Here is a 26,368-nt window from a genome sequence, read left to right on the forward strand (position 1 = left end):
GGACCGGTGGAGGAGGAGGTATTGCCGGGAGTGGGGAAGCTGCTGTCTGCGTGGGAGGTGAGGCGTCCCCCGCAGGTTCACCCGGCACCCCTCCTGCTGTCGTCCGCCTTCTGTCCCTGTATGGGGAGAGAGGTAATGAGAGTGCCCTGTGCACGCCTGTCGGGGTCGGGCCGCGGCTGTCTTTATCTCTGTACGCTGAGCATTTAGCCAAGCTCGTGGTGCTTAGTAGAAACTCAGTAGTATTTGTTGAATGAGAGTGATAGACTAAGGGACTTTGTTTAGGCATACAGTGACCCAGCCAAGGTCACACAAATTGTACCTGGGCTCCTCTAGGCAAATACATAGGGTCTTAATAAATAAGTGTATATGTAACAATATGCATTAAAATATATCGTACGTACATATAATGCCTTTTATAATCCATTCCTATGAGTATCACAGCAGATCTTCCATCTCACCCTGATTTAGAATTATTTTACTTGGTAGAAAAGCAAGTACCACTCTTTATTTGTATCCCATTTTGTGAATCTACAAAATTCTGATCAATTGTTGTTTTGACATAGCTGATATTCAATAAGATACTTAAGATTCTTTTTTCACAAAGCAAAACACCCTGGTTTAAATTGTAAAACTTATAAAATGTATGAAAACACTGAACAAATGTCATTTCCTTTCTTTTGCAATTTCTTTTTGTTTAATGCAACTTTTCATTCATGAGAAAATTTTTTGTTGTATCCTTTTATCACCTAGTGCTTGGACAGTATTTAATGTTTTTTAAGGGCCAGGCACCAAGCTAAAGCACTTTACGTTAATTTTGTCATTTAATGCTCAAAACAATCCTATGAAGCAATTACTATTACTACACACTTTTTACAGCTGAAGAAACTGAGGCTTAGAGATGTTAGAAGCCTTGCCCAAAGTTACGTAGCTGCAAATTGTCAGATTATTTGAACCTATACTCCAGCATCTAAGCATTTAACCACTGCTTCTTTGGATACTCATATTAACACGAAAGTCATTCAAAATCATGGTAAGGGTCTTGAGTATTTGATTTGCAGGAAAAAGGGTATGGAGATGGCCAGTCTTTCCCCTGTTGCAAACATCCTGATAGTGCCCTGTTGCATTTAGCAAGAAGCCTGTTTCAGATGACTGTTAGCAGCAGAGGTAAAGACAGATCTTTATAATTAGGTATAAACTTATAAATGACAACTCACAACTTTTCCCCTAACCAATAAGAAATATTTTGTTTGAAAAGGTCACCAGTTTCAAATTTCCTACCACTGGTGGTCATCCTCTAGAAGTCCTGTGGACATCATAAACTCAAGACAGTGATGCAAGACAGAACTCAGCTGCTTCTTTCCCTTCAAAGTCCACATCCCCTCCTGTTTTCTTTTATTTAAAAAAAATATTTATTTACTTGGCTGTGCCGGGTCCTGCAACATGCAGGTTCTAATTCCCCGACCAGGGATCGAACCCAGGTCCCCTGCATTGGAAGTGTGGAGTCTTAACCACTGGACCACCAGGGAAGTCCCTCCTCCTATTTTCTTTTAAAAGGTCAGCTTGCCCTCCCAACCTCCCTAAGTTTGCATACCCAGTGTCACCTCTGCCCGCTTCCTGCCCTCTCAGATGCCAAATCCTGTTGGTTCCTGTGTTCTTGGCACACCTTACTTGTTCTCATCTCTCTTCTTACTCTATTTCACCTTCACTCCTACACTTCAGGCTTTCAGTGCCCCATCCACTAATCACAACATTTATCAAGTCTTACTCCATGCTGGGCAACTTGAAGTGAAAGCAAGAAAGCAAAAAGGGGCTAAATTTGATCTCATATTACCCCATGGCATCAAGAATCAGATGCCATTTGAAATAAAGTCCCATGTGCTTTCTTAATCCACTGTAACAAATGCCTCCAATTCAGAAGCCATGCAGCCCTCATCTGGATATTTTCTAGCTTGGGTCTGTATTTGAAAATGGAGTCAGCGATTCCACAAATGCTGACTTTAAGCTGTGCTTCAGGTGAAGAGCTAAGGCTCAGAGTCTGGTGGGGTAACACCAGGTGTGCGGGCAATTCTAACCCAGTGAGGGGTGGGGTGTACTAACAGAGACCACGGGGGACCTTGCGGAGTATGGCGGAGGGACACCTAGTTGAGGCTGGGAGGGTGGGAGAGGCATGTCCAGGAAAGCTTTCTGGAGGACCTCTAAGAGTTAGCTGGGTGGTTATATAAAAACTGCCTGATCTTGTCCCTTCTAGTTTTTTCCATCCTTTCCATCCTGCCCATTCCTGCTATCACATCATGCCTCAACATCTTTTAATTTGCTTATCAGCTTTTATTTACTTTCTTGACCTGCCATTCAGTTCTGTCTCTGCTACAACTCCAGTCTTCATTTCCAGAGCTCCTTCCTCTCCAACGCACATCCCATATGTCCTTGATACTCTGCCTTGATTCAGTCATTGACTTGGTTGGAAATTCCTCCTCTATTCCAGCCCCAATGTCAGCCATTGTCATTTGTTCAAATTCAGACCATTTTCCAGAACCTAGCTCAAGCATCACCTCCTCTAGGATGTCTGCCTGACACCTCCCAATCAGAAATCCCTTTCTCTTTCATAATCACACGGTAGCTTATCTCTATGTTTTGTATTGCCCACATCAGTTTCTACCTTGTATTAAAAGCATGTGGGTACAAGCAGGACTGATACCCAGCTGGTTCACACCAAGAAAGCTGCTCTGCTTGTGAAAACACCAATATGTTTCTATATTGGTGTGTAAACAGCTGCAGCCCCAGGGCGTCTGAGTCCCCACCTTCCACCTCCCCATCCAGTGGGTAATAGTTTCAGTATCAGCCCTGGGCGTATGTCTTAGTTTGTGTGTGTGCGTGTGTGTACATGCTATTGCTTAAGACTTTATCCGCCTCATAGAGTTAATTGAGATGATGTACTTGAGAGTACTTAGCACACTGCTTGGTATTAGAGTAAATGTTGAACTAGCATTAGTGATTGGTCCTTGCCTGAGAGTGAAGACAGTGTTTATTCCTGCCTGTGTTCCCAGAGATCCAAGGGGAGGAAACAGTTCATCTATACTAGCTGAATGGATTTGTTCAGTTGTCAGGAGAATTTTTGTAAATTTAAAATTTCTGTGATACTATTATGTTATGGTTCAGGCATACTTTAGTATAAATAGACAAGCTTTCAAACTCTGATTGTTTTTTAAATTGGCAAAAACCATCTCTAATAAGAATTTGTAATTTAATAATTATAAAGAAAATACTCCCCCCCCGAAAAAAACCCCACTTCTAACTCAGTTCACTTGCATTATTGAACATTTCCATGTTTGATTTAGTTACTAATATATTGATATTGATATGATAATAGATTAACTGAGCAGATAACTACATTATTGAAACAGTGTCTCACAATATAGCTGCTAAAGTGGGATTTGCGGGGAAGAGAGAGGCAAAGGAAGAGAGGAAGTTGTGTTAGAATTTGTGGTAAAAATTTACAGACGAAAAGATTTTTAAATCCATTATGTACATCGTTTCCAGAAGTATTTGATCAATCTAAACTCCTGTATGCCCCAATAATTTACAGAGGTCTTAGAATTTGGCCTCCTTCATTACTCTATGAAAGGGTATAGTTTTCGATGTAAACTAAAATACAGCCAAGGACAACCTTAGTCAGGAATGATGGTCCATTATTACTCATCCAAAGCACGTTCTCTAATCTTAATTAGTTTTGCCAGATCACCTTTGGACATCCCTAAACTTATTAGTGCCATGTGGGGCTATGGCGTCACAAACCTCACTTGGTCTCTGGAAGAAACTTGTTCATTGTACCGAAATGTCTTCTTTTCTTACTTCAGTGGGCCTTTTAAAAACAAACCAGCAAACAAACTTGCCATGGACACTGAAGTTAGATGTTGTGGTTCTGAATTTGTATTATTATGCATCAAAAATTTATATATATATATATACATATATATAGTGTGTATGAAACACTTTATATGTATTTCTAATAATTAGCATTGAATATTTTTTAGTAAAGAGGCTATCATATGATATTAGAAGTAAACGTACCAGGCCTGCCACAGTTTTTGTTAATTGTTCTAATGTACATAATTCCGGAGCCCTTGCTTAAATTGGAACTCCTATATCAAAAATTCCTAGAATAGTGTTGCTTATCTACTAATTTATTACTGTTTTACTTCAATACCTGGCCTTTCCATATAAAAGGAACAGTATATTGTTTGCAGTTATCATATTCTTTTCCTCAAAAACTCTTGTGCAGGGTAGAACTAAACAAATGTTCTTGTTGTCTGTTGTTAAGTAACACCTTAATGTATAGAATCGTAATACAGTTAAGTCCTCTTTAGTTGTCTAAGGAATCACCTGTAGATTCTACTTACAGAAATGGTGTCTTTTTAGTTTCCTTGGGCATATGTCACAAAACTTTTTTCTTTTTTGCAGAAGTTATTCTAAAATTGGGCAACTGAGATATATGAATAATTTACAGACCTCAGTCTCCCTGGAGATACAACGTTGTTTTTTAATGAACACTAAATGTACTGATTAGAATTAAGTTTTAAAAACCTCGACTATTTTAAAGTGTAGAGCTGTCAGAGGTGTGTTGCCAAGTTAGCCAGGCCTCCATGGGACACATGAGCATAAAGAAGGATCTGCATTCTCATGGCCCTTGTGCCTGACTTTAACTTTTTAACTGAGGGCGGTGGCCTGGGAAAGGATCATTTGATATCGATATTCGGTATTTATTCATGTAGGACATTATCTCAAATTGAAGGTGATTTGAATCAACTCATTCAAATATATCATAGGCAAATGTAAGGCTGAACCTTTCTCTGAGTTTACAAGCTACATTTATAAAAGCTGATATAGTTTGGATAGAGGCCCTATCTGACTAACTTTAATCTTATACTAGCATTTTATGTGGATGGCAGTGAGAAAAAAAGGGAAACTTTGGTAAAACATTGAGCAGAACCCCTCTGCCCCGCCACCCAGTGTGTTTTTTATAGATTGGAGACTATGAGACGGTTTTCCCTTCCTGGGGTGTCTTCTTTCACGATTTATCCTCTTTCTCTCCAGGTTTAGCTTTCACTCTAGGTCTCTTCCCTGCGCGTCATTTCCCTCAATCGCATGTATTCCCAAAGGCATCACCGTGCATGTCAACCTATTTTTTTGAAAGCTCTTTTCCCTTCCTGATCTTCGAAGTGTAACTGTGTGGTAGATTTTTAATTAAAAGTTGTGATTTTGTTTTCAAGTTTAATATACAGGAATGGTTTAAGTATGTATGGTTGGGTTTGAGCACTCCTTTCTAAATGACTGGATGAAAATAGTTGATATTTTGTACCCCATATTTGCAGGGTGTGGTGTCTACCTGAAGAACATTGCACTTTAAGAGGAAAGATGCTGTCTCTAAATGATAAAAAGTTAGAAAAGCTAGATCCTTTTTACCGACCTTCAGTGTCCGAGCAGAAGACTAGTGCAGAAATCATAAGTGAAGCACGAAATGCCTTAAGAACTGTTAGGACCCAAAGACCATTTACACCACGGGAAGACCAGAGAAAACTATTTGGACGTGCATCTTCAAGAACACCAGAAAATAGACCCCGGTCTTCCTTCAGGTATTTAAAATTTCTCTTGCCTATACACTCAAGTATGTATACGTATGACGATGACATTTTCCCTTAATTCTAGTTATGGATAGTTGCTTTTTTAAGTGTGACTTCTGCTAATTATATCTCTTGTATCTGTTCAAGATTTCTAAAGATATTTCCAGACCTTGGGTCCAAGAAGTTGCTTTGGTTTGGAATGGTTAATAATAATTGTCATACCAACTTTATAAATTGATATGAACAAAGCTTTAAAAAAATCACAGTATATATTTCTTCTTTTCATTATTCAATATTTACAGTCCTCCTAAAAGCAAGAAAAGTGTTGTTAATAAAATGTTTAAAGTACTATGATTTTTAAAAATCACTTCTTCCTCAAGGCTTATGCATTGAGTGCTTTTACTTGTTTGGGGGCTAGAGATAACTAACATATACTAGAAATTTAAAAAAATGATTCTTTACAAACTAACACTTCTATTCTGTCTCCTATGCTAGCATCCATGCATCCAGTTTTGAGTCCTCTGATTCCAGGCCCATCTTTGGCGCACGTCTCAGTCCACTAGAGTTTGTGAGTACTTTATATTACCACGGGTGCTATGAAATAGAATTGGCCCCTGTACTTAGAATCAGCACTTATATATGCTAAGAAAATGATCACGTAGACCTAAATGTATTAATAATTTAATATGAAAGCAAATTCTTTTATACTTTTTCAAATATAATGATTTGTATATAATGAAACATGTTCATTACTCACCTATAGTTTCATAATAAAGAGGAATTTTAGAGATATATAGTAACTTGGCAAACAGAATGTTTCACAGTATCTCTTAAATTATGCATATGTATTTTATTTTCAGTAGTTACATATACAAGTAAAGTATAGATGCATGTACATAATCAAAGATTTGTTACCAAAAACCTCCAGCAGTCTTCCATCCCCTTGTTTTTCATTCTCCACTCTGCAGTGGCTCTCACTTTAAACTCTTTTGGCACATTCTTTTGGTATTTACATCCAAATTTTTAAATAACACAGTGTCTTGCTGTTCTCTAACTTAGGATCTTGAGGAATTATCTAATGACTTCCTGCTAGGGAAGATGAAGATTTAACCCTAGTCTGTCTTCCCACACACCTCCTCACAACACATTCACCCTTCTGTCTCCACTGCTACTCCCAGTCTATACTGGGAGTATAGACTGGTTAGATCCCTTTTCTCTGACTGTGATTATGTAAATCCTGTTTATAGCTGAGCCTTGAACTAATGATGATTGATGATGATTACTTCTCCTTCCCTGCACCACTCTTTGTTTTCCCTGGTGTTAATAATTGCCTTGCTTTTTTAGTTTTGTATTGTTTCAACTCCAAACTGTTCTCCAGTGGCCTTTTTCCTTCATATATTCAGACACATGAGGTATTGATTCATCTCCTTGGAGAACTTTTCACACTCCCTCCTGGACCACTCGCCCTGGGCATCTGCACACAGCTTGCTACTCCTTCCTGTGCTGGCTTTTGTATTTCCTGTATTCCAAGTCCCCCTTTTTCTTGAATTACTCTTGTTTTAGCAGAGTACTCCCTCCAATAGCTTCTTGAGAAAGGGTGTATGGGAAATGAATTATTTGAGACCTCGATTGCTGTTTTTTCTCTCTGGAAGTTTGTAGGATTTTTTCTTTTTGTTCCCAGTGTTCTGAAATGTCCTGATGCTGAGCACTTTCCATGTGAAATCTTGTACCCTTCAGCTCTGGGAAATGTCCTTGAATCATTTTGATGTGTCTTCCTCTCTTTTCTGTTCTTTTTGCCCTTTCTGGAATTTATTATTCAGATGTAGGATCCCCTGGACTGGCCCTTCAATTTTCTTATTTTCTCTTTTCTGGTTCTCATCATTTTTTGGATGAGGCTCTATCTTCTAATCCTTTTATTGAGTCCTTTTCATTTCTGCTATGATATTTTTAATTTCCTAAAGCTTTTCCCCCTCTAAATTATCTTTTTTTTAAATATATAGTATTCTCTTCTTATTTCATGGTTGCAGCATTTTATCTCAGTATATTAATGGTAGTTTTGATTTTTTAATTGTTTTCTTCTCCTTTTAAAATCTCTGTTGCTTTTGTGTGTGTTGGGGGGAGGGCTTAAAAAAGAGAAATTTATTTTCTCACAGTTCTGAAGATTAAAAGTTCAAGATGAAGCTGGCAGCAGGGTTGATTTCTTCTCAGATCTTTCTTCTTGGCTTACAGATGGCCATCTTCTTCCTGTGTCTTCACATGGTCTGTCCTCTGTGTCTCTGTTGCAGTTTTATATTTGCCTCGGTCTCTCTTTTTTCGTAGAGACTCTCCTCTGATAGCTCATGCTGCTTGTTGGGCTGTTCTTATTTGAGAGCGGAAGCATGTGGAATGGGTTGGTCAACTCACAGGTGATACCTACCCAAACCTACCTTTAGGGGGATTTGGCTGGGCTGTGTTGTTGGTGAGACCCTCAATAGCTATATCTTTAGGGCTTTCTTTGTGGGCTGCTCAATTCCCTGTAGAATATTTCTTGGAGGATAAAGGCTGGTTGCTAACTGTTGGACTGCACCCTGCAGGCCTGCAGTGCCTGCACTTGCCCAGCTTTAAGACTGAAGAAAGAGCCCAGAGTCGGCAATAGAGACATCAGTTATAGGAGGCAATTTCTCTGGCTCATTAGTTACCAGGGGAACCAGTAGAGGTGCATGCCCTTCACTTCCCCTTTGATAAGCTATCAGGTGGAGATGTTCTGATCTAAAGACTAGAACAATCACCAGCTGGGTCAGGGGCAAATATGTAGGAAGGTCAGTCATGTGAGTGTAGGATGTAGGTGAAGCAGATGCTGGTCATGCAGGGGATGTACAGAGAGCAAGAGATCAGTCATTTTGAGTGGCCTGACCATACATACACTAACTGCTAGGAGCCAGGAGGAAGAAGGTAGGAATGCCTAGCATTCAGTATGTAAATATTCAGTTAATATCTATGTTTACATTAAGTACCCTGACTCTTGACTGTGCCTGGTTAGCCTGATTCAGAGACCCTCTGTTTCATCCTCTCCGAAGAACACACTCCCCATCTAATCCTGGGTTCAGTAGCTTGACTGAGTAGAGCTGGGAGGGAAGGAGTTACACAGACTTTCAACCAATTTTCCTTAGGCACCCCTGCCTTTATGCCCCTGCTACCGCAAGTACCTGGTGATACCAATTCCTTAGACTTTCATGGAACTGGGGTGTCAGTCAAGCTGCTTCTTAATTTTTATTACTGTTTATGTGTGTGTATGTTTGTGTGTGCATATGTTTGTTTTTGATGAACTATTTTAAAGTAAGTTGTAGACCTTATAAGACTTTTTCCACAAAAATTTAAGCATGCATCTCATATTAACAGGGACAGTCTCCTACACCACAATGCTATCATCACAGCTCAGAAAATTAACAGTACTCAATAGTATCATTTAATGTATAGTCCATGCCCAAATGACCCTGATTGTTGCAACATGCATCATACATTCCCAAAGTACTCATCAAAATGCCTCTGTGAGGAAGATTATACTTGTTCTTATATTGCAGCTGACAAAAAATAAGATTCCAAAATAGGAAGCATGAACCAGTGTGCGATAAGTATTGTACTTTGTCAGCCATCGTTGACGTATGGCTTCTTGCACCTACAGCCTTGGAAACCACTTGGGTTTTGAGCCAGCAACAGCAAGAGGGCCCCCGGTTTAGCAGCCCAGTGGGTCTGCCTTGTTGAAGAGTGGCTCTCCATTCTACAGTTCTGTCATTTGACTCCTATGCTTTGTTTTTAATATTGCTGTAATTTGGGGGGACTCACTCTTTCCTAAAAATCTAAATTTCTAGAGTTCACATGGTCCCTGTCAAAGTATAGTTCTTGGACTTCAGGATTAGGTGTTAGGCAAAGATAATGTTGGTATTTGCCTCTGTTTAGGATCACTGCAGTTAAATTTCTTTACTGCAGAATGGTTGGGTGCTATGTGCAAATCAGGCTAAGAATAACTCTGTTAGTTTGAGTTTATTTGTTAGAGTGGATTATTTAAGGGTCTCAGGTATATTTCGTTTTAAACCATAATTAAAGTTTGGAGCTCTCAGTCAAAAAAACCTGAAAGTGGCCTTATAACTACCTCCCCTTCCACCTTTTCTCCTCCTTTCCACTAGACCTTTTAAAGAACCCTTTGACTCTGGTGACCACTAAACTGACAAAGAGAGGAGATCAGGGGCAATGGGAGCCCAGGGAGAGGGGGGAGGTAACGACCCCTAGAGGGTGGGGCAGGGGTGGTAGGTACATACTTAAGTCCCTTAAGGATGCAGTTGCTGAAAGAATTTGTGAAGACCTAAACACTTGAATTTCAGCACTTTTTGGATCTGGGACACTTTCTCAGGCTGGTTTGTTGCCTTGTAATAGTTCCTCACCCAGCAGTCAGGCAGGAAAGAGGGACCCATTCCAGCTCCTACATTTAGCAAATCCTCTCAACTCTTGGCACCTGTAGGCTGACCGCTCTCTCTGTCCCCTCCCCGCCCACCCCCTCCCCATATTCGGCCTGTGCTTCTTCCACAGCCTCCAGCAGGGGTGGGCTGCCTACACTCAGAAGCGCCCTGGGCTTCCGAGAATGACAGGAGAACTGACCCTCCTGGTCCCGGCTCACCAGGGTTCCCGTTAGCACCTGTAATCTTTTAAGTCAGGGGAAAGCACTGCAGTTTGCAGTCTGCCATGAGCATTTATATCCACCTTCTATGTAGGTGTGCCGTGCACAGCTTTCTCTTTCTCAGCAGCTCTCCCCCTCCCCCCGACAGCTCTGAGACGTGGGGCTGTTGTGTAGTGATAGTTATTTCCATTTCCATTCTGCCACTCGGGTTACTTAGCTGATGTTCCGATTTATAGGGTAGTATAAAGTAGGAAAAGAGATTGAGGAAATAGGAAGTTTTGTCTTTCATCATTATCATTGTCAAAACAGAGTTCTCCTTATGTTTCTGAAACTTACAAAGCCTAGTTATTTAAGCTCCGAGTATTTTTTTTTTCTTTTGGCCACACCACGCGGCATGTGGGATCTTAGTTCCCCGACCAGGGATGGAACCCGTGCCCCCTGCAGTGGAAGCATGGAGTCTTAACCACTGGACCGCCAGGGAAGTCCCCAAGTATTTTTATTAATTAAACTTTTTATCGACATACTGAAAAGACACAGATCATAAGAGTACAGCTTGATAAATTTACTCAAACTCCACAGACTTGGTAACCAGCATTGAAGAAGAAAGAAACAGGTCGTTACCAGCACCCCAGAAACCACCTTCCCAGGGTGACCACCGTCCTGACTTCTCACAGCATAGATTAGTTTCAGCCCGTTTTTGTATTTTATAAGAACCGAGTTCCAAGTATTTGACAAATAAAACGAAACTGAATATATTCTAGAAACAATAAATGCTGGAGAGTGTGTGGAGAAAAGGGAACACTCTTGCACTGTTGGTGGGAATGTAAATTGATACAGCCACTATGGAGAACAGTATGGAGGTTCCTTAAAAAACTACAAATAGAAGTACCATACGACCCAGCAATCCCACTCCTGGGCAAATAGCTGGAGAAAACCATAATTTGAAAAGATATATACACCTCAGTGTTCATTGCAGCACTATTAACAATAGCCAGGACATGGAAGCAACTTAAGTGTCCATCAACAGGTGAATGGATAAAGAAGATGTGGCACATATACACAATGGACTATTACTCAGCCATAAAAGGAAAAGAAATTGAGTAATTTATAGTGAGGTAGTTGGACCTAGAGTCTGTCATACAGAGTGAAGTAAGTCAGAAAGAGAAAAACAAATACTGTATGCTAACACATATATATGGAATCTATTAAAAAAAAAAAGTCATGAAGAGACTAGGGGTAGGACGGGAATAAAACACAGGCCTACTAGAGCATGGCCTTGAGGATATGGGGACCGGGAAGGGTAAGCTGTGACGAAGTGAGAGAGTGGAATGGACATATATACACTACCAAACGTAAAATAGATAGCTAGTGGGAAGCAGCCGCATAGCACAGGGAGATGAGCTTGGTGCTTTGTGACCACCTAGAGGGGTGGGATAGGGAGGGTGGGAGGGAGGGAGAGGCAAGAGGGAAGAGATATGGGAACATATGTATACGTATAACTGATACACTTTGTTGTAAAGCAGAAACTAACACACCATTGTAAAGCAATTATACTCCAATAAAGATGTTAAAAAAAAAAAAAAAAGAAAGGGACTTAGAAGCCCATATATACCTTTGGACTAGGGGAGGTCCAGGATAAGAAAGAGCAGAATGCGAATGTCAAAGCAGTGTTTTTTCTTTCACTGTTTCTGAAACGGAAGGGTGACATTACAGCAGTGAATCACATGCTGGGAGTGACAGAGGAGCCCAGAGGACCTGTGGAGAAAATCATAGTAATAGAAATGCACCTACAATTGCCACATCCAAAGATTATATGCTTGGGGGAATTTTTAATACGTATTTACTTTGGAACTTCCGGGAGGGGTGTGTGTGTGTGTGTGTGTGTGTGTGTGTGTGTGTGTGTGTGTGTGTGTGTGTGTCCTGTTGCCTTACAGATTAAATCACAGCAAGTTTCTGAGATGGGAGGCCTTGGACCCCCTTTTCCAGTCTTCATGTAGAGTTGGGACCCCCACCTTCCCAGCTGGTGATCCGGAGGAGCCAGGTCAGAAGCTGATCAGGGCCCACTGTGCTGGGATGAGAGTCAAGACCAGCCAGACCCCTTAAATGTTCTAGGGGGTTTGTCTTCGTTGATTGGGTTGTTCTATGAAAATGGTCTTTCAGTCTTCAAGGGACTCTAGCAGTTTTCTCAAACAGGACAGATCTTGAAATCTGACTTTTCCAGTACCTTGGTTATACCCCAGTCACTGGCTAGTATTATGACACAAAACTGGAGGGAGGTAAGGTTCTCAAGTGAGGATTTAAACCCACTTGCAACATTCTCTGAATTATAAAATGAAGTGAATTTTACAAGAAAAAATTTTTACTCATGTGCTTCAAAAAAGCCATTTTGCTCCACAGAGTGAAAGAACATTTTGTAGAACCTGGCATGATAGAAATTGATGGCTTGTTTCATTTTCCCTTGGGGAATTAAAAATGCTTCACATGCATCACTTTATATTTTCAGTCCAATGAGGTATATGTTTAAATGGGATACATAATTTAGTAAAGGTCAGTAGTAAAATGGAACTAATTTTTTATTATGCAAGCAATGACTAATTTTGCACTAGGAAAATAATGCCTTTTATCAAGGAGCAGTTAAGGGGATTTATCTTGCCATCCAGAGATAATTCAATTATTCCCTTCTGGGTAAAAATTAGCGTGGCAGAACCACATTTTCTATTTTATAAGATCGTTATTTAGTACCCAAAACATTTCTAATAGTTAAGGCATCTGTAAAAGCAGCCATTTACTTTGTCTGCATTATTATTATTTGGCAGACTTCTCAATCTTTGTTTCAGATGCAAGGTACCTGCAGAGTACAGACATTTTGAGATAAGAAAACCTTGAATCCACATTCAGTATTGAGAAGGTTATACTTTTGTATTTCATCTTTCATAATTAAATGTAAAGCACTTATTTGCCTGTATCACACTCTTAGATTTTTTTGTTACTATTAGTTTCATGGCCTAAGTCACATTCTTATGAATATTTTGCAACAAATTAAGGAGACTAAAAAGTAAAGCGACTTTATTAAACAAATATAACATAATTTATACAGATAGATGAGTGTTGTCTCCTTCAGAATAAATCCCTCTGAATTTGGGATCTTTTTTCTAGCAAGGTTGCCTCAGGATCTAGGGCCTTAGCTTTTGAGACTTAAAAGTAACTTGGAACCAAATCTGGTAAATATGTAAAGGGTGAGCAGCTTACCCGAGATATGCTAGGCAGGGAGCTAGCATATCTTGAGTTTCCATAAGAAGACTTGTATATACATCAGTGTCCCTGCAAGAAGGGAACTGCTGTCTCCATTTGATAGCTGGGCAAGTTCAAAGAAGTAAATGGCCCACCCAAGTTCACACAACTAGTACGTGGGTTTGATCTCAGAGTGATTTATTCTTCCTATTATGCTGATTATTTCACTTATGCTTTTTCTGTCTGTGTTTAGAAGAATGTATCTCTATAGTCATAAAATCGATATTTTTTTGGTCTGGTTTATGAACCGTTTATACATGTAAACGAACAAGAGGATATAAAAAATATTTTGAAAAATGTTACCATTATTGAAATAAGCAGCTTCTTGAGAGGAGAACACTAATATAGATGTCTGTGTTCTATTAATGTATATGAGAAAATGAGTGAAATTCTGTGTCATATATGATAGATGACCTCATCCATTTTTCTAAATTATCTGACTTGAATGTCACACTGGATTTTAAAAAAATTTGTTAATTAACCTATTGGATTGAGAGTCACTCATTTCACACAGTATGTAAGTGACTTGAGGAACTTGAACTCGATTACTTTTGGCTAGAGAGCTAGAAGCACTTGCTGCCATAAGATTGTGCTTTCATAGACAGATAATCCTGTTGCCTTGGACCACCAAGCAACACTAAAAGTGGGAGTTTAGGCCGCTCTGAGGCTGCGGCCCCAGATTGGGTCGGAGGCCACTGCCATCTGGAGGTTAGGTCAGAGGGTGCTCTGGGTGGCACAGTGCTTGGTGCAGGTGGTTTTAAGTCTTTAAGGAATTGGAATTTTGCTAGTAATGTCCCTTTTCTAAGGATATCAGCATAGAATTTTTGAGATGTAGCAAATAAAACGTTTTCATATCATAAGTCCCAAGACTACTTATCGCTCTGATGTTTTGTGACTTTTTAATCTACATTATTAAATTTTTTTATATCATTAAAAAGATACTTCTGTCAAGTCCAAAATATATAAAGGTAGTATTTAAATTCCACACAGTTCTTGGCACATATGGGTGCCCAAAAAATGTTTTCTGAGCTGAATCGAACACAAAAATTTACAAGGTATGTTGAATGTACTATACCATATTTTATAGTCTCTTATAGAGATCTGTTGGCTGGCACGGGTAAACCTTTTTTTTCAAATACACTAAGCAGGACAGTAGAGTATTTCATACAATATAATTGACAAAACAATGAAAAAGTGTTATATACCTAACACATTAAGTAAGGTGGGCCAATGAGACGGAGAACCAGTGGGCCGGGGAGAAGCCAGACAGGAAGCCCTGTGCTCCTCTGGAAGTGTCAGGGCCAGCTCCAGGTGGTGAGTCTTCTTCAAGACAAACTCATGCCAATCATTTAAAAAAAAAAATCTCTTTCCAGAAACCAAAAGCTCCAGCATCTCCTGCCACAGAAGAGGATCCCTGCCCTTCCTTTCCAAAACCCCCAGTGGACCCCGCGAAGATTAGAAGGATAAGCAGTGCCCGGGAGCGCTTACTCAGGGCGGCCTCACAGGGGGCTCTTCTGCCAGACAGGACACTTCCTTCTGCTCAGCGTAAGGCCACATAACATCCTGTAAAACCTGGGGGCAAGCATGTTTCTTGAGTTTGCACACAAGAGTTATTTTTATATGATGTTTTTCAAACTGCACATGATTTTTTATGTTAACTTAGTTAATATTGTGCAAAAGCTGGTTAAGAAACATTTTATGGGTGTTCATAAAGAATACCTAAACATAATGTTTTTTTAAAAAAAGTTACTTTGTAGAAAAATAATATTAGGATAAGTGTTTTTTAATGAATGCATTCACCTATTGATATATTGGAAATCATTTCTAAATTAGAGTTCAAAAAGTTGTTAATTTTATTAGGCATATTTAAGATTCATATAATGTACACTAAGCTTAGGTCTTTGAAAATACCTTTCTGATCCCATGTGAAAATGTAAGCACAAGTCGAATGGGGCTTATCCTGTGACCACAGAAGTGCTGGCATGTATCTAAACCTGGAAACAGAGAAGCTAAAAACCTCAAATCCTAAGGAATGCCCCCAATAATTGGAATCACCCCCTGTCAGGGCACACTAAGAGTTTTTCAAACTGTAGGAAATGTCCCATTAATTGGATGACAATCGATTTAGTGGCTCACACCAACATTTAAAACAATGAAGGAGAATAAAATAGAATGGAAATTATCAGGGCACATTGCAGACAATAAATGTTAGTATGGCTTCAAGGACTTCAGTCACGTACATGTGTGTTCAGGATCATGTTACAAGTTTACTATACATTATATTATAAATTTATCATTACTATATGTAGCCCCAAAAGTTAGAAATCCACTTAAACAGGGGCTGATAGAAATGGCCCTCCTTCAGTCAACAGGATTGATGAAGAGGAGGGATAGGTTTACATTCACAGAGAGGAGATAATCTGAAGATGGTCCCAAAAGTTACAAACCACCACCTTAGGATCCTACTTGTTTGACATGCAAGCCTTTTCTTTTAATTAGTCACCAGCATTGAAATGTAGAAGATCTCCCGGAAGAATCTAGATGTGTGACTTTTTGTGAAAAATTAGAAGATCTGGCAGCGCTGGGCCCGCGTTCTCTGCACCCATGGAGGGTGACTGAGCTGAGTAGTCTCCAGCCCCATTAGCCCGGGATATGATCTGCAGTCCCCATGTCTCCCCCGCCCAATGCACTCATTTTCCTGTCTGGTCCCTAGTGATCCCTGACGCAGCCGAAGACGTAGAATCGAGGAGAAAGGAAAAGACAGAGGCAGCGCAGGGTGTGCGTGCCACACCTCGATGGCGAACGGAGTGTGTAATTAGGCAATCTGCTTTACCTTGATGTCCCAGTTTGTTTTTTTTCCAACAGTCAGTCAGATATTTATTGAGGCCCTATTAACTGCCAGGTACCAGTCTAGGCCAACAGAGTCCTGCCCTCAAAGAGCTTGTGAGGGGAGACAGGCAGTAAACTGGAAAGCCAAGAAGTAAGACAGCAGTTGGGTTCTGAGTGTTAAGAAGAAGGTGAGCTAGTTTGCTGGGCTGGGGAGTGACTGTGGCAGGAGGAATCGTGTCACCTCTGGAAGGTGTCCTTGAGGAGGTGGCCTCTGAGTTGAAATGTGAATAATGAAGAGAAGGCAGCCTCTGGCTGGTGGACCCCAAGGCCCATGTGGCTGGAAGGGGGAGGGAGCTGAGGACACAGGGCCCATTCAGGGCCGGGCCAGGGGGTTCATGGCCAGGACTTTATACTTCCTGCAGTGAAAAGCCAGGGCAGGGTTTAAGCAAGGGAGAGACATCATCTGATTTCTGTTTCTTAATAGTAGCTGCACGTTTAGACTCACCCGAGGAACTTTTCAGACGTCGCACCACCAGGGCCCCAGTCAGACCAGTTACATCAGAAAGGATTGGTACTTACGAGAGCCGAGTCCTTGCCAAGGTGAGAGGCAGTGGACTCGGGAGCCACGGTGCAGGCTGAGGTCAGACCCGGATAGGAACAGGGTCACTTCTTGTAAGCAGGATGGCAGAGCCGGAGTGAGGGTTGCAGAGCTGTTGTTTATCAGATGTTTTTGCTTCTGAGCCTGAACGCCGCACACATTTAACTCTCGGTGGCTCCCATTTGAAAACCCTGCTGCTTGCTGAGCTGTTGCCATGTATGTGAAGGTGACAGAAGAGACAGATGTTTCCCCACCAGCCGAAGTGTGTCTCTGTTTCCGTTCTTCCATCCACCCTGTTGGCAGTTGCCCCCTTCACCACTCGCATCCTCCCTGAGGTCTGCGTCAGCGCCCGGGAAACAGAGGCAGTAAAAAGTCATTGTCTTTTAAAAGCACACATCACCCAATTTAAAAAACCATTCTGATGCTCCAGCCCTGGACTCATTGTCCATTGTACAGGAGCTCCCTGGGCTTGTTTCAGAGTCCCTATTGTTTAGAAAAGGTATCCTTTGTTGGGTAACAGGCTATAAAGGCCTGTGGTGGAGACTGAGACAGAGGGAGTGTCCCTGCCCCTGGTGTGAAGTCATTAGTAGCCGACACCTCCCCAGGCAGGGCTGGTTTGGTGCCGTGGCAGGTTTGGAATTCCTGTTTGAAGAAAGTGAAAGAAGAGATGTGTGTCATCATATTCGTAGGGCCAGCAGTTTAATCGCTTGTGTTCAAATAGGGTTTTTGGCTGGAGGTGCCCGTGTTGCTAATGCCCCCGTTACTCCAGCTGGACGGAGACCTCAGTGCAGGCTCTACCTTCTCACGATCTCTGTCATCTTAGCCACCACGGACAGGTGGGTCAACACAAGGACCCTGACCCTTGGAGCAGCCAGCAGAGCGTGGGCACCAGGTGACCACGCAGACGTGGCTGTGAGCGGCGGCCTCGTCCCTTCATCCCAGTGGGCCATGAAAGATGATGGTTTTCTCTCCGTGTGCCGTAAGGGGCAAGAGGTCAGGAAGCAGATAAAAATTAGATTGCATCATCTTCTTGCTGAAAACCTTTCAGAGGGCCCCCCGTGCCTAAAGGAGTGCTTGCCAGACAGTTCCAGGGAACACTTTTGGCAAAAATATTAATAGCTTTTCCCTGGAGGAAGGGTCCTGTGTGCCTACTTCCTCTCCCTCCTGGAGGGCCACAGTGCACGTGAGCATATTAAAGTGTGGGGAAGGCCATCTAGTAAAGTCACCTGTTTCATTTTAATTCAGCCCAGCATTTTACAAACCTCCTTGACTGTGGAATCTGTCTTTTGGGGAACACAGTTTGGGAAACACCGACCTAGTGCAGAAGTTGGCAAACTTCTTCCATAAAGGGCCAGAGAGTGAATATTTTAGACCTAGTGGGCCATAGAGTCTCTGTTCAACCTACTCAACTCTGCCATTGCAGCAGGAAATCAACCACAGACTGATTCATGGCCACTAAAATTTGAATCTCTTATAATTTTCACATGTTACAAAATATTGTTCTTTTGATTTCTTTCTTTCTTTCTTTTTTTTTTTTTTTTTTCTCAACCGTTTAAAAATATAAAAGCCATTCTTAGCTTGCAGGCTATACAGAAACAGGCGGCAGGCCAGGTTTGGTGGGGCTACAGTTTGCTGACTCCTGGTCCAGGGGATGAAGTCTTCACTGTGCAGCAGGCATAGTTCTGCCCCAGCCTAACATTCCAGGCCCTTCTCGCCCCTCCCCTTTGCCTGCCTACACCTCTTGCCCCTGTCTGCGCACCAGCAATATGGAACCCTTGCAGTTCCCCACACCCATCCTGCTGTTTCATGCCTCCTGCAGTCTCTGCTATATAATTCGCTGGACCCAGGCATAATGAGAACGTGGAGCTCTTTGTTCAAAAATTGTTTAGAATTTCAAGATGGCAACAGCAAAGCATTAAACCAAGTGCAAGGCCCTTCTAAGCATGGGGCCCTGCTTGACTGTACAGCTTAGACACACTTGAAGCTGACTCTCACGCCAGACTTTTGTTCCCTTTTCTCAGAACTCGTTTTTGGCCTCCTGTTAACCCTTTGGGATGCTTTTCAGGCTCCACCTTCTTTATGAATCTTTCCCTGACCAACTCCAACCCCTCAGGACTCCCCTGCTCTCTTACTCGTCCTTACCTGGCGCAGACCACACTGTACTGAATCTCTGTCTGGACGCATCTGCCTCTCTGTTTCCCCTACTAGACTGAACAACTTCAGTAGGAAAAGGGGTTTTCTCTATTTGAATCCCGAGAGCTTGAAACAGGGTATAGTCTATAGTAAGTGCCAAAGAAAATATCTGTGAAACAGGACAGTTCCTACACGGTAAGGCTACTGGTTGTAGAATCCTTTTGAAGTGTACCATGATCTGTTACAAAATTGGTACAGCGTGCTGCACATATTTTCCAGAGAGGCCCAGAGCATCGTTACTTATATTCAGTTGAATGATGGACATCCAGCAGGAGTAAGAGTGAGCCCTGGGGCCACTCTTCGCTGTAGTAATAACTGACAGCTCGCTCCAGTAGATTGTGAAGACAGAGGGGCTGCAGCTCCTCCGTCCACAAGTAGGGTTGCATTTTTCCCTCTAGAACAGAAGCTCCATGGTGGCTGGGACTTCTCAGTTCACCACTGGACCACCAGCCCCTGGAACAGCATCTGGCACATGGCAGTGGATACTTCATAAATATTTGTGGAGTGAAATAAATGAATACTAAAATATAGGGACAGGCTAACAATGCTTTGTAATCTAAAATGAAGTATGTGCTTTGTAATTCAGTCCTAAAGATATTTAAGGTTTTCTGGTGCTGTGGAGAGAGCCCTGGACTAGAAGTCAGGATTTGTGGGTTCCATTAATAATAATGATCATAACTTCTAGGTTTTGAGTGTGCTAGCACCATGGAAGTCACTTTACCAGGCCATTATCACTTGGGACCACTTGAGGAAGGGGAGAGAAGCTGAGTGAGCTGCCTGCATCACACAGCCTGTACTTGACCCCAAGTCTGATGGAATGCCAAGCCCATGCTCTCCCCACCATACAGTCTCGGCTCTCTCCGAACCTGCTCTGTGACCTTAGACTGGTCACCTTACCTTTTGGGTTCTCCATTTTCTCATCTGGATAGTGAAGGTTAGACTAGCCAATCTCTACGGTTCCTTTCTGTTGTAAAATTCAGTGTTTGAAAAGCATGGAGCTTAGTCAGAGGAGCAGACAGGGTGGATTTGTTATTGTTGTTTTTTAATTGGTTTGATGGTTCAAGTGCAGAAAAGGAAACCTTGAGTCATTTTGGAAAAGCTTGCAAAACTATTTCTCTATATGAAGCTCATCCCTCTTGCCCCTTTGAAAAACATATTTTATCACAGACTAGAGAATAGTAGCAGCATCGTGGGTAAGCTATTCCTAATGTCAATTTGCTGATGAAGAAACAGTGTTGTATTTTAAGTCTAAGGATCTGTAACGGTAAACACCGTAGGTGTTTCAGTTCAGAGACTGGACTTCTCTTTTTGCAACTTTATCTTATTCCTTTTTAGAAAGCCTTCTAAGTGTTTCAGTGCCCTCCTGTGTCCCCGCCTGGGAGTCGTCTGCTGGGCCTCCAAGAGCCGGCCCCCGTTCCTCTGATCACCTTTCTCCTCCCCTTCCCGTCACACACTCCACTTGAGCATGCCAGGCACACTCCTGCCTTTGGGCCTCTGCACCAGCTGTTCCCTCTGCTGTAAATACTGTCCCTCACCATCTGATGGCTTGATGCCTTACCTCCAGTAAGGGTTTGACTGCCATGCCCACCTGTTCAAAATTGCTACCTGCCCCAATTCCCAATCCCCTTTTACCCTTCTCCACTTTTCTGCTTTTGCTTTTTTCCATAGCACTTATTATCTTATATACTTCATTTATTATGGTCTGTTACTTATTGTCTATTGTGTAAACAGGTGTACTGTTAGGATGTAAGCCCTATGAGGGCAGGGATCTTTGTTCTGTCACTAATGCATCCCAAGTGCTTAGGACAGTGCCTGACATCAGTAAGGCACTCAATAAATATTTCTGAGTGAAAAATTACTAACATGATCAAATTCAGGAAGAAGGATTGTTATGGGACACGGAAGTATTTATGTGGACTTAGGTAGTTCATAAACCTCAATTAGAGTATTTACCTACAGGTAGACTCAAAGCTAACAGAGCTAAGATTAAGATTCTATTCATTTTTACCTGCTATATTGATGATGTCAAACCTAAAATAGTGGTGAGGTCTTGCATATGTTCAGGGAGGGTTTATCCATACAATTCCAGACTTGATTACTATAAGTCATATGTAGTTTTAAAATTGTATAAATTCTTGGATTGAAAAATATATTGAAAGATAGTGATTCCTAAAATAAGAAATGCTTTGACAAAACGTTTCCTTGGTTATTACAGCAAAGAAGAGAGTGGAATCCAAAGAAATAGTTACGATGGGGGACTCTATGGTGAAAATACATGGGATTTATTTAACAGAATCAAATGCCATTGGCCACGTGAGTCACCCACTTCGGCTAACGTATGACGGAGACTTCGGTGAAATCAAGGAGCAAGAAATTTTCAAAGGGGAAACATCCTTGCCATCTCGTCTCAGAAGTGGAGGGTCAGTATTCTTTTCATTTAACTTTCTGGTCAGGACAACTGTGTCATTTACCAGTTTGCTCTCTGTCTTATGTAGATGATTGATTTGCATTTTCCCCTTTTATATAAACAAAATTTAAGTTAATGATGCATGAGTAGGAGAGATTTCTTCTCACAGCTGAATGGGGTTGATTTTACATCTCCCTCTTTAATCCTCAGGAAAACATTCATACCTGCCAAAATGCTGCTTTGATAGGACTGTCAGAATAACATCTCTGCTTTATTTGGGCTGTTCCAGCAAGCCCTTGAGTGATGACTGATCATTCTGTTTGTGTTACTTGGGATTCTTGCCCGGGCTGGAATGTCTCATTACCTCCCTTTAGGTTAGTTCACTGTTGATGACTCCACCAAAGAGTGGACACTTGATTTATTTTATTCTCCAGTAGAAACTTGGATTAGAATATTTATTTTGGAAACTGATAGTTAAAACAGGAGAGTCCTATGGATTTCTCTTATCTATAATATCTCACTACTAATCCCTCATAAAATGAATGATTGAGGATTACTCTATTTCATACCATGTTCCTAGATAAGGCTTTTTTCACCCCAGTCTGTGATCCTTTCACCCCCATCCCATCGAGGAACCCCTGAATTCATACCGTGTTCCTGTATAGGGCTTTCTAGGCTTCCCCTAGAAAATTGAGGAGCAATTTTCCTACCATATTAAGAAGTTGTAGAGAATGTTCACTGTATGGACTGTGTGAATTCTTACACTGGTATTTTCCTAAAGAAGCCTTGACTAACTGGGGAACCAGGGTGGGGAATAGAGCAGGCTCTGTTTTCCAGTCCCAGCCAGTAGTGATGCTAAGATAGGCAGAAGGTCTTGCACTGGACAGGGGCACTCAGTTAGAGATATTTTTCTACGACTTTCCATTGGGTCATTGTGGGCAACTGCCCAGTTCGAATTTGCTTAACAAGATTAAATTCCATGGGCCATTTTAAGACCAAATGCTTGTTGCCCTCACTTAGATTTGGGTCTGACTTTGGCTTGTCCACATGTTGTGTGCTTAAAACTCCTCCCACCCCTACTGGCTGCTTGGCAGCTGGTTAGTTTAGCTGAACTGACCTTGTCTGCTGACACAGCCTGAAGAGCTTCGCACACACAGAATTTATATTAGGCAACCTAGTAGTCCTTGTAATGTCGCTTTGCATTCAGAACATTTTTTAAATTAAAGCAAAAATGAAATGTCTCCTTAAGTGGAAGAGGACTTCAAATTGGGACTTTGGGAGTTGAGCACAAAACATCAAACTAGCCATTGCGACAATCTTTTCCAGTTAGTGAATAAGAATAGGCTGGGGATCTCAGAGCTTAAACATAAAAGGCAGCAGGAAAACTTGTGTTTCTTTCAGCACTGAACTGAAAAGGAAACATTTATCTTGCTGCACCCATCCTTACAGTAATTAAAGTTGACTAGGAAAAACCAGACAAGAGCTGTTTTCTTTTTTCTTTTCTTTCTTTTTTTTTTTTTTTTTTTTTGCAAGCCTTCAGATGTTGCAGAATAATCTGGCAAGCCAGGGTTCATTATGTCTTCCTCAGTCTGGGACAGCAAAGGCATTTTCAGTTACATATTTTATCCCATGAACAGCAAAGGAGCAATCAATTAGGGACTGGAGGCACTTCTTCCTGACTGTCCAAAATTATGAGGCACTGGCGGCGGCAGTAATTGTTTTCTTTTTGCCTTGTTAGGACGGCTTTTGCATCGTATAGTGATTGTGTCTGCTTTGGGTTTGCCATACACCCTGGCAAGTTTAACTTCCAGTAACATTTTGGCTTTTGGAATCTTTACCTCCTTTAGTCATTGGATGGAACTTTTGTTGAGGTGATTCCCCCACAAAATATTTTTATATAGTAGGATTAAAACAAACCAGAAAATGGAAACTATTCGTAGTTCTTTCACTGATTACATTTGTGAATCAATCCGGAACACTTGATAGTTGTTTCTGGTAAACATTTAAGTGAATAATTCCAAGAAATGATCTTTGCTCCGCAGTGGAGTATTCCCAGTCTTGATGCTAAAGCCCTACCCTCAATTAACATGTTTTCATGTTTACACCAGAAGTGGAAAATGAAGACTCTTGTCAGTGAACTGGGCTGGCAGGAGAAGTGAGGGAAGGGATTGCGTAACTGGAACAGGGGGCAGCAGGAGCTGACAGCGGGTTGAGGGCTGAGAAGGCGTGTGAGTAGCTTGTGTAAAGGGGACAGAGGAAGTGAGGTCACGTTCTCCGCGCAGGGTCCTTGCTGCCAGTTCAGCGTGGGAGCCTCCACCTTCATGTCAGGGCTTCTTGGGCCAGGGAGAGAAAGGAGTAGTTTAATTCAATGAAACCACATTGATTTTAGGGAAACCTTTAATTTAGAATAAGCTCAGACCTGGGATGGACTGGAGTTTAACTTTATGCTGGTCATGATGGAAAAAGGCCTTGCTGAGCAAGGCATCATTGCAAGCAAGGTGGGCGGGGGGCGGGGAGGGAGCACTCTCTAACTTTCCAGAAGAGAATGCAATCTCTAGCCCTTATTGAACTGTTGTCTTCAAACAGCGTGCCAATTATGACAGTTCAGTCCATGTGTCCGTTTGAGGATTCAGTCAAGGTTTGGCAGGCCTGCTCTTAGCAACACCCCATCTTCTCTTACTTTATGTTGCCATGTGTTTTGAAAATAGCTTCTGTTAGAATATGTATGTGTGTATATCTCCATCCATCATCCATCCAGTGGTTCTATCTGATGAACCCCTTTATACATCTGCTTTTTAAAACCTTTAAAGGTTTTCTGTATAAATATTGTTCAAACTCTTGTGGTTTGGAAATGTGAGTTTTAGGAGGAAAGCCCAACAGCAGTCAGTTGTGGAGAGTCAAGAACTCTTTGTTGGGGGGCCAGAGTCTGTGGATTTAGGATTGGTTCTCTCTCAGCCACTTGATTCAACTGTATGTTCTTTGACAAGTCTCTGAACACTTTCAGGAGGTCAGTTTTCTAATCTATAAAGTGGAAAAAACTGTACTTCTTCACTTCCATCTCCTCCCAGCCCTCACTAAAGGCTGTGAAATGATAGCAGTTGGTTTAGAGGTGGGTGCATGATCCAAGCCAGACCAATTGAATCCTCCCCTGGGACTTTTGCCAAAGCCTTTGGGGAAAGTGCTCTTTCTCCAAGTTCACAAGCTGTAAAGATGATGTTGTGTTGGAGCCAACAGTGGCTATTTCATTGCCTTGTGGAGGGTGAGTCTGTCTGGGAAGTGATGTATAAACAAACAGAGCCGAGGAATGGAGACAGTGACTGAGTTCAAGGATGACATATTAAACCCCTAGATCCAGCTGTGCCTGAGGCCACCACATCCACACTGCAGACTGCTCTGTTTCATGAGCCAATATGTTCCTTTTTCCTTCTCTCTCTCTTACACTCTTCCTTCCTTGCTTGCTTCCTTTTTCTTTGCTTTCCTTTTTTATCTTTCTTTCTTCTTTCCTTTATTGATTTATTTTGACAGGAACAGCTTATGGTAATTAAGATTAGGTTTATGTCACTTGGAATATTGCAACCAAAAGAGTCTAGTTAACCTGCTAGACTTTATGAAATATAGATGAGGACAAGGGGGTAATTTGAGAGCAGACACCTCCTCAGACTTGAGCAAGAAACAAATTTCACTAAAAGCAAGTCTCTTAGTTAAGAAAGGTGTATCCAGTAGTCTTTAATTAAAGAAATGAGATCTAAGGATGTGGGCAGGCCACAGGAGAAGTGGGGAAGCCACAGTAGAGGCCCCCTTCAAGATCCAGAGTGTGGGGAATTCCCTGGTGGTCCAGTGGTTAGGGCTCCGTGTCTTCATTGCTGAGGGCCCAGGTTCAATCCCTGGTCAGGGAACTAAGATCCCATGAGCTGTGTGGCACGGCCAAAAAGAAAAAGAAAAAGATCCAGAGTGTGAAGTGACACAGGGGGAATGGAGCTGAGGGTGACACGTTCTCCTCGTTTCCTGTGATCCAGCCAGTTGGTGAGTGTGTTTATGGGGGAGGGAGTTTGATAGAGTAGAACCCAAAGAACCTAACCTGTAAAGGGGCTTTTCTGTGAGTCATGAAACCTGGTACATACAAACCAAGGGGACACGCACTGCAGGTCAAGAAAAATAACAGACCTGGTGGATGGATATTCAGGAAAACTAAAGTTGAAGCTACTGAGCACCCCAGTTCTCTCCCTCTGTGGACCATTTTCATTCTTCAACAAATACATGGCTCTGTTTCAAGATAAATAATGTTAGCACAAGAGTTAACATGGAACTTGAGCATGGGCTTTGTAAGGAACATAACAAAAGACAGATGGAGGAAATGGATCACAAAAGGATCTACCCTCCAAGAATAAGGAGAGTTAAAACAATTGTCCATAGTGTCAAAGAAATTACAGACAATGTTGTTACCCTCTTTTTAAAAAAAGAGGAAAAGAGCTCTTTGTTGGGTTATGAGAATTCATATTAGGGATTTTAAGCCCACATAAAGAATGAAAATATGCTCACAGTTCTCAGAAAAGAAATGAAAGAAAAATGTATAAACATGGAGAGAAAAGCCACATTAGAAATCAAAAGTGAGAATAAAAGCAGCTGAAAATGCAATCAGACATGGTGGATAAGCTGGAGGAAATCATACATAAAGAAATGAATAAGAAAATAGAAAAATGATCAGAGATATTGAGATAGGTATGGAAGGAATGACACTTGTATTCCTGAAGAGGAAAGTCGTCCTCCCCCGCCCCCTCCCC

The 26,368-nt window shown here is 41.6% G+C and overlaps 1 protein-coding gene across 4 annotated transcripts in view; it reads left to right on the forward strand.

The window, feature by feature from the left end:
* ARMC2 (armadillo repeat containing 2) overlaps positions 1-26,368 on the forward strand; it is a 132,459-nt gene that overhangs the window by 406 nt on the left and 105,685 nt on the right. For all 4 annotated transcript variants that reach the window (XM_059083647.2, XM_067011572.1, XM_067011573.1 and 1 more), the window contains exons 2-5: positions 5,370-5,630; positions 6,114-6,186; positions 14,934-15,105; positions 21,396-21,600. In XM_059083647.2, coding sequence (XP_058939630.1) covers positions 5,413-5,630; positions 6,114-6,186; positions 14,934-15,105; positions 21,396-21,600 — 668 coding nt within the window. In that variant the 5' untranslated portion in view covers positions 5,370-5,412. The remainder of the gene's footprint in view (positions 1-5,369; positions 5,631-6,113; positions 6,187-14,933; positions 15,106-21,395; positions 21,601-26,368) is intronic.

This window comes from Kogia breviceps, chromosome 13, assembly GCF_026419965.1.
Source record: "Kogia breviceps isolate mKogBre1 chromosome 13, mKogBre1 haplotype 1, whole genome shotgun sequence".
Taxonomy (NCBI): Eukaryota; Metazoa; Chordata; class Mammalia; order Artiodactyla; family Physeteridae; genus Kogia; species Kogia breviceps.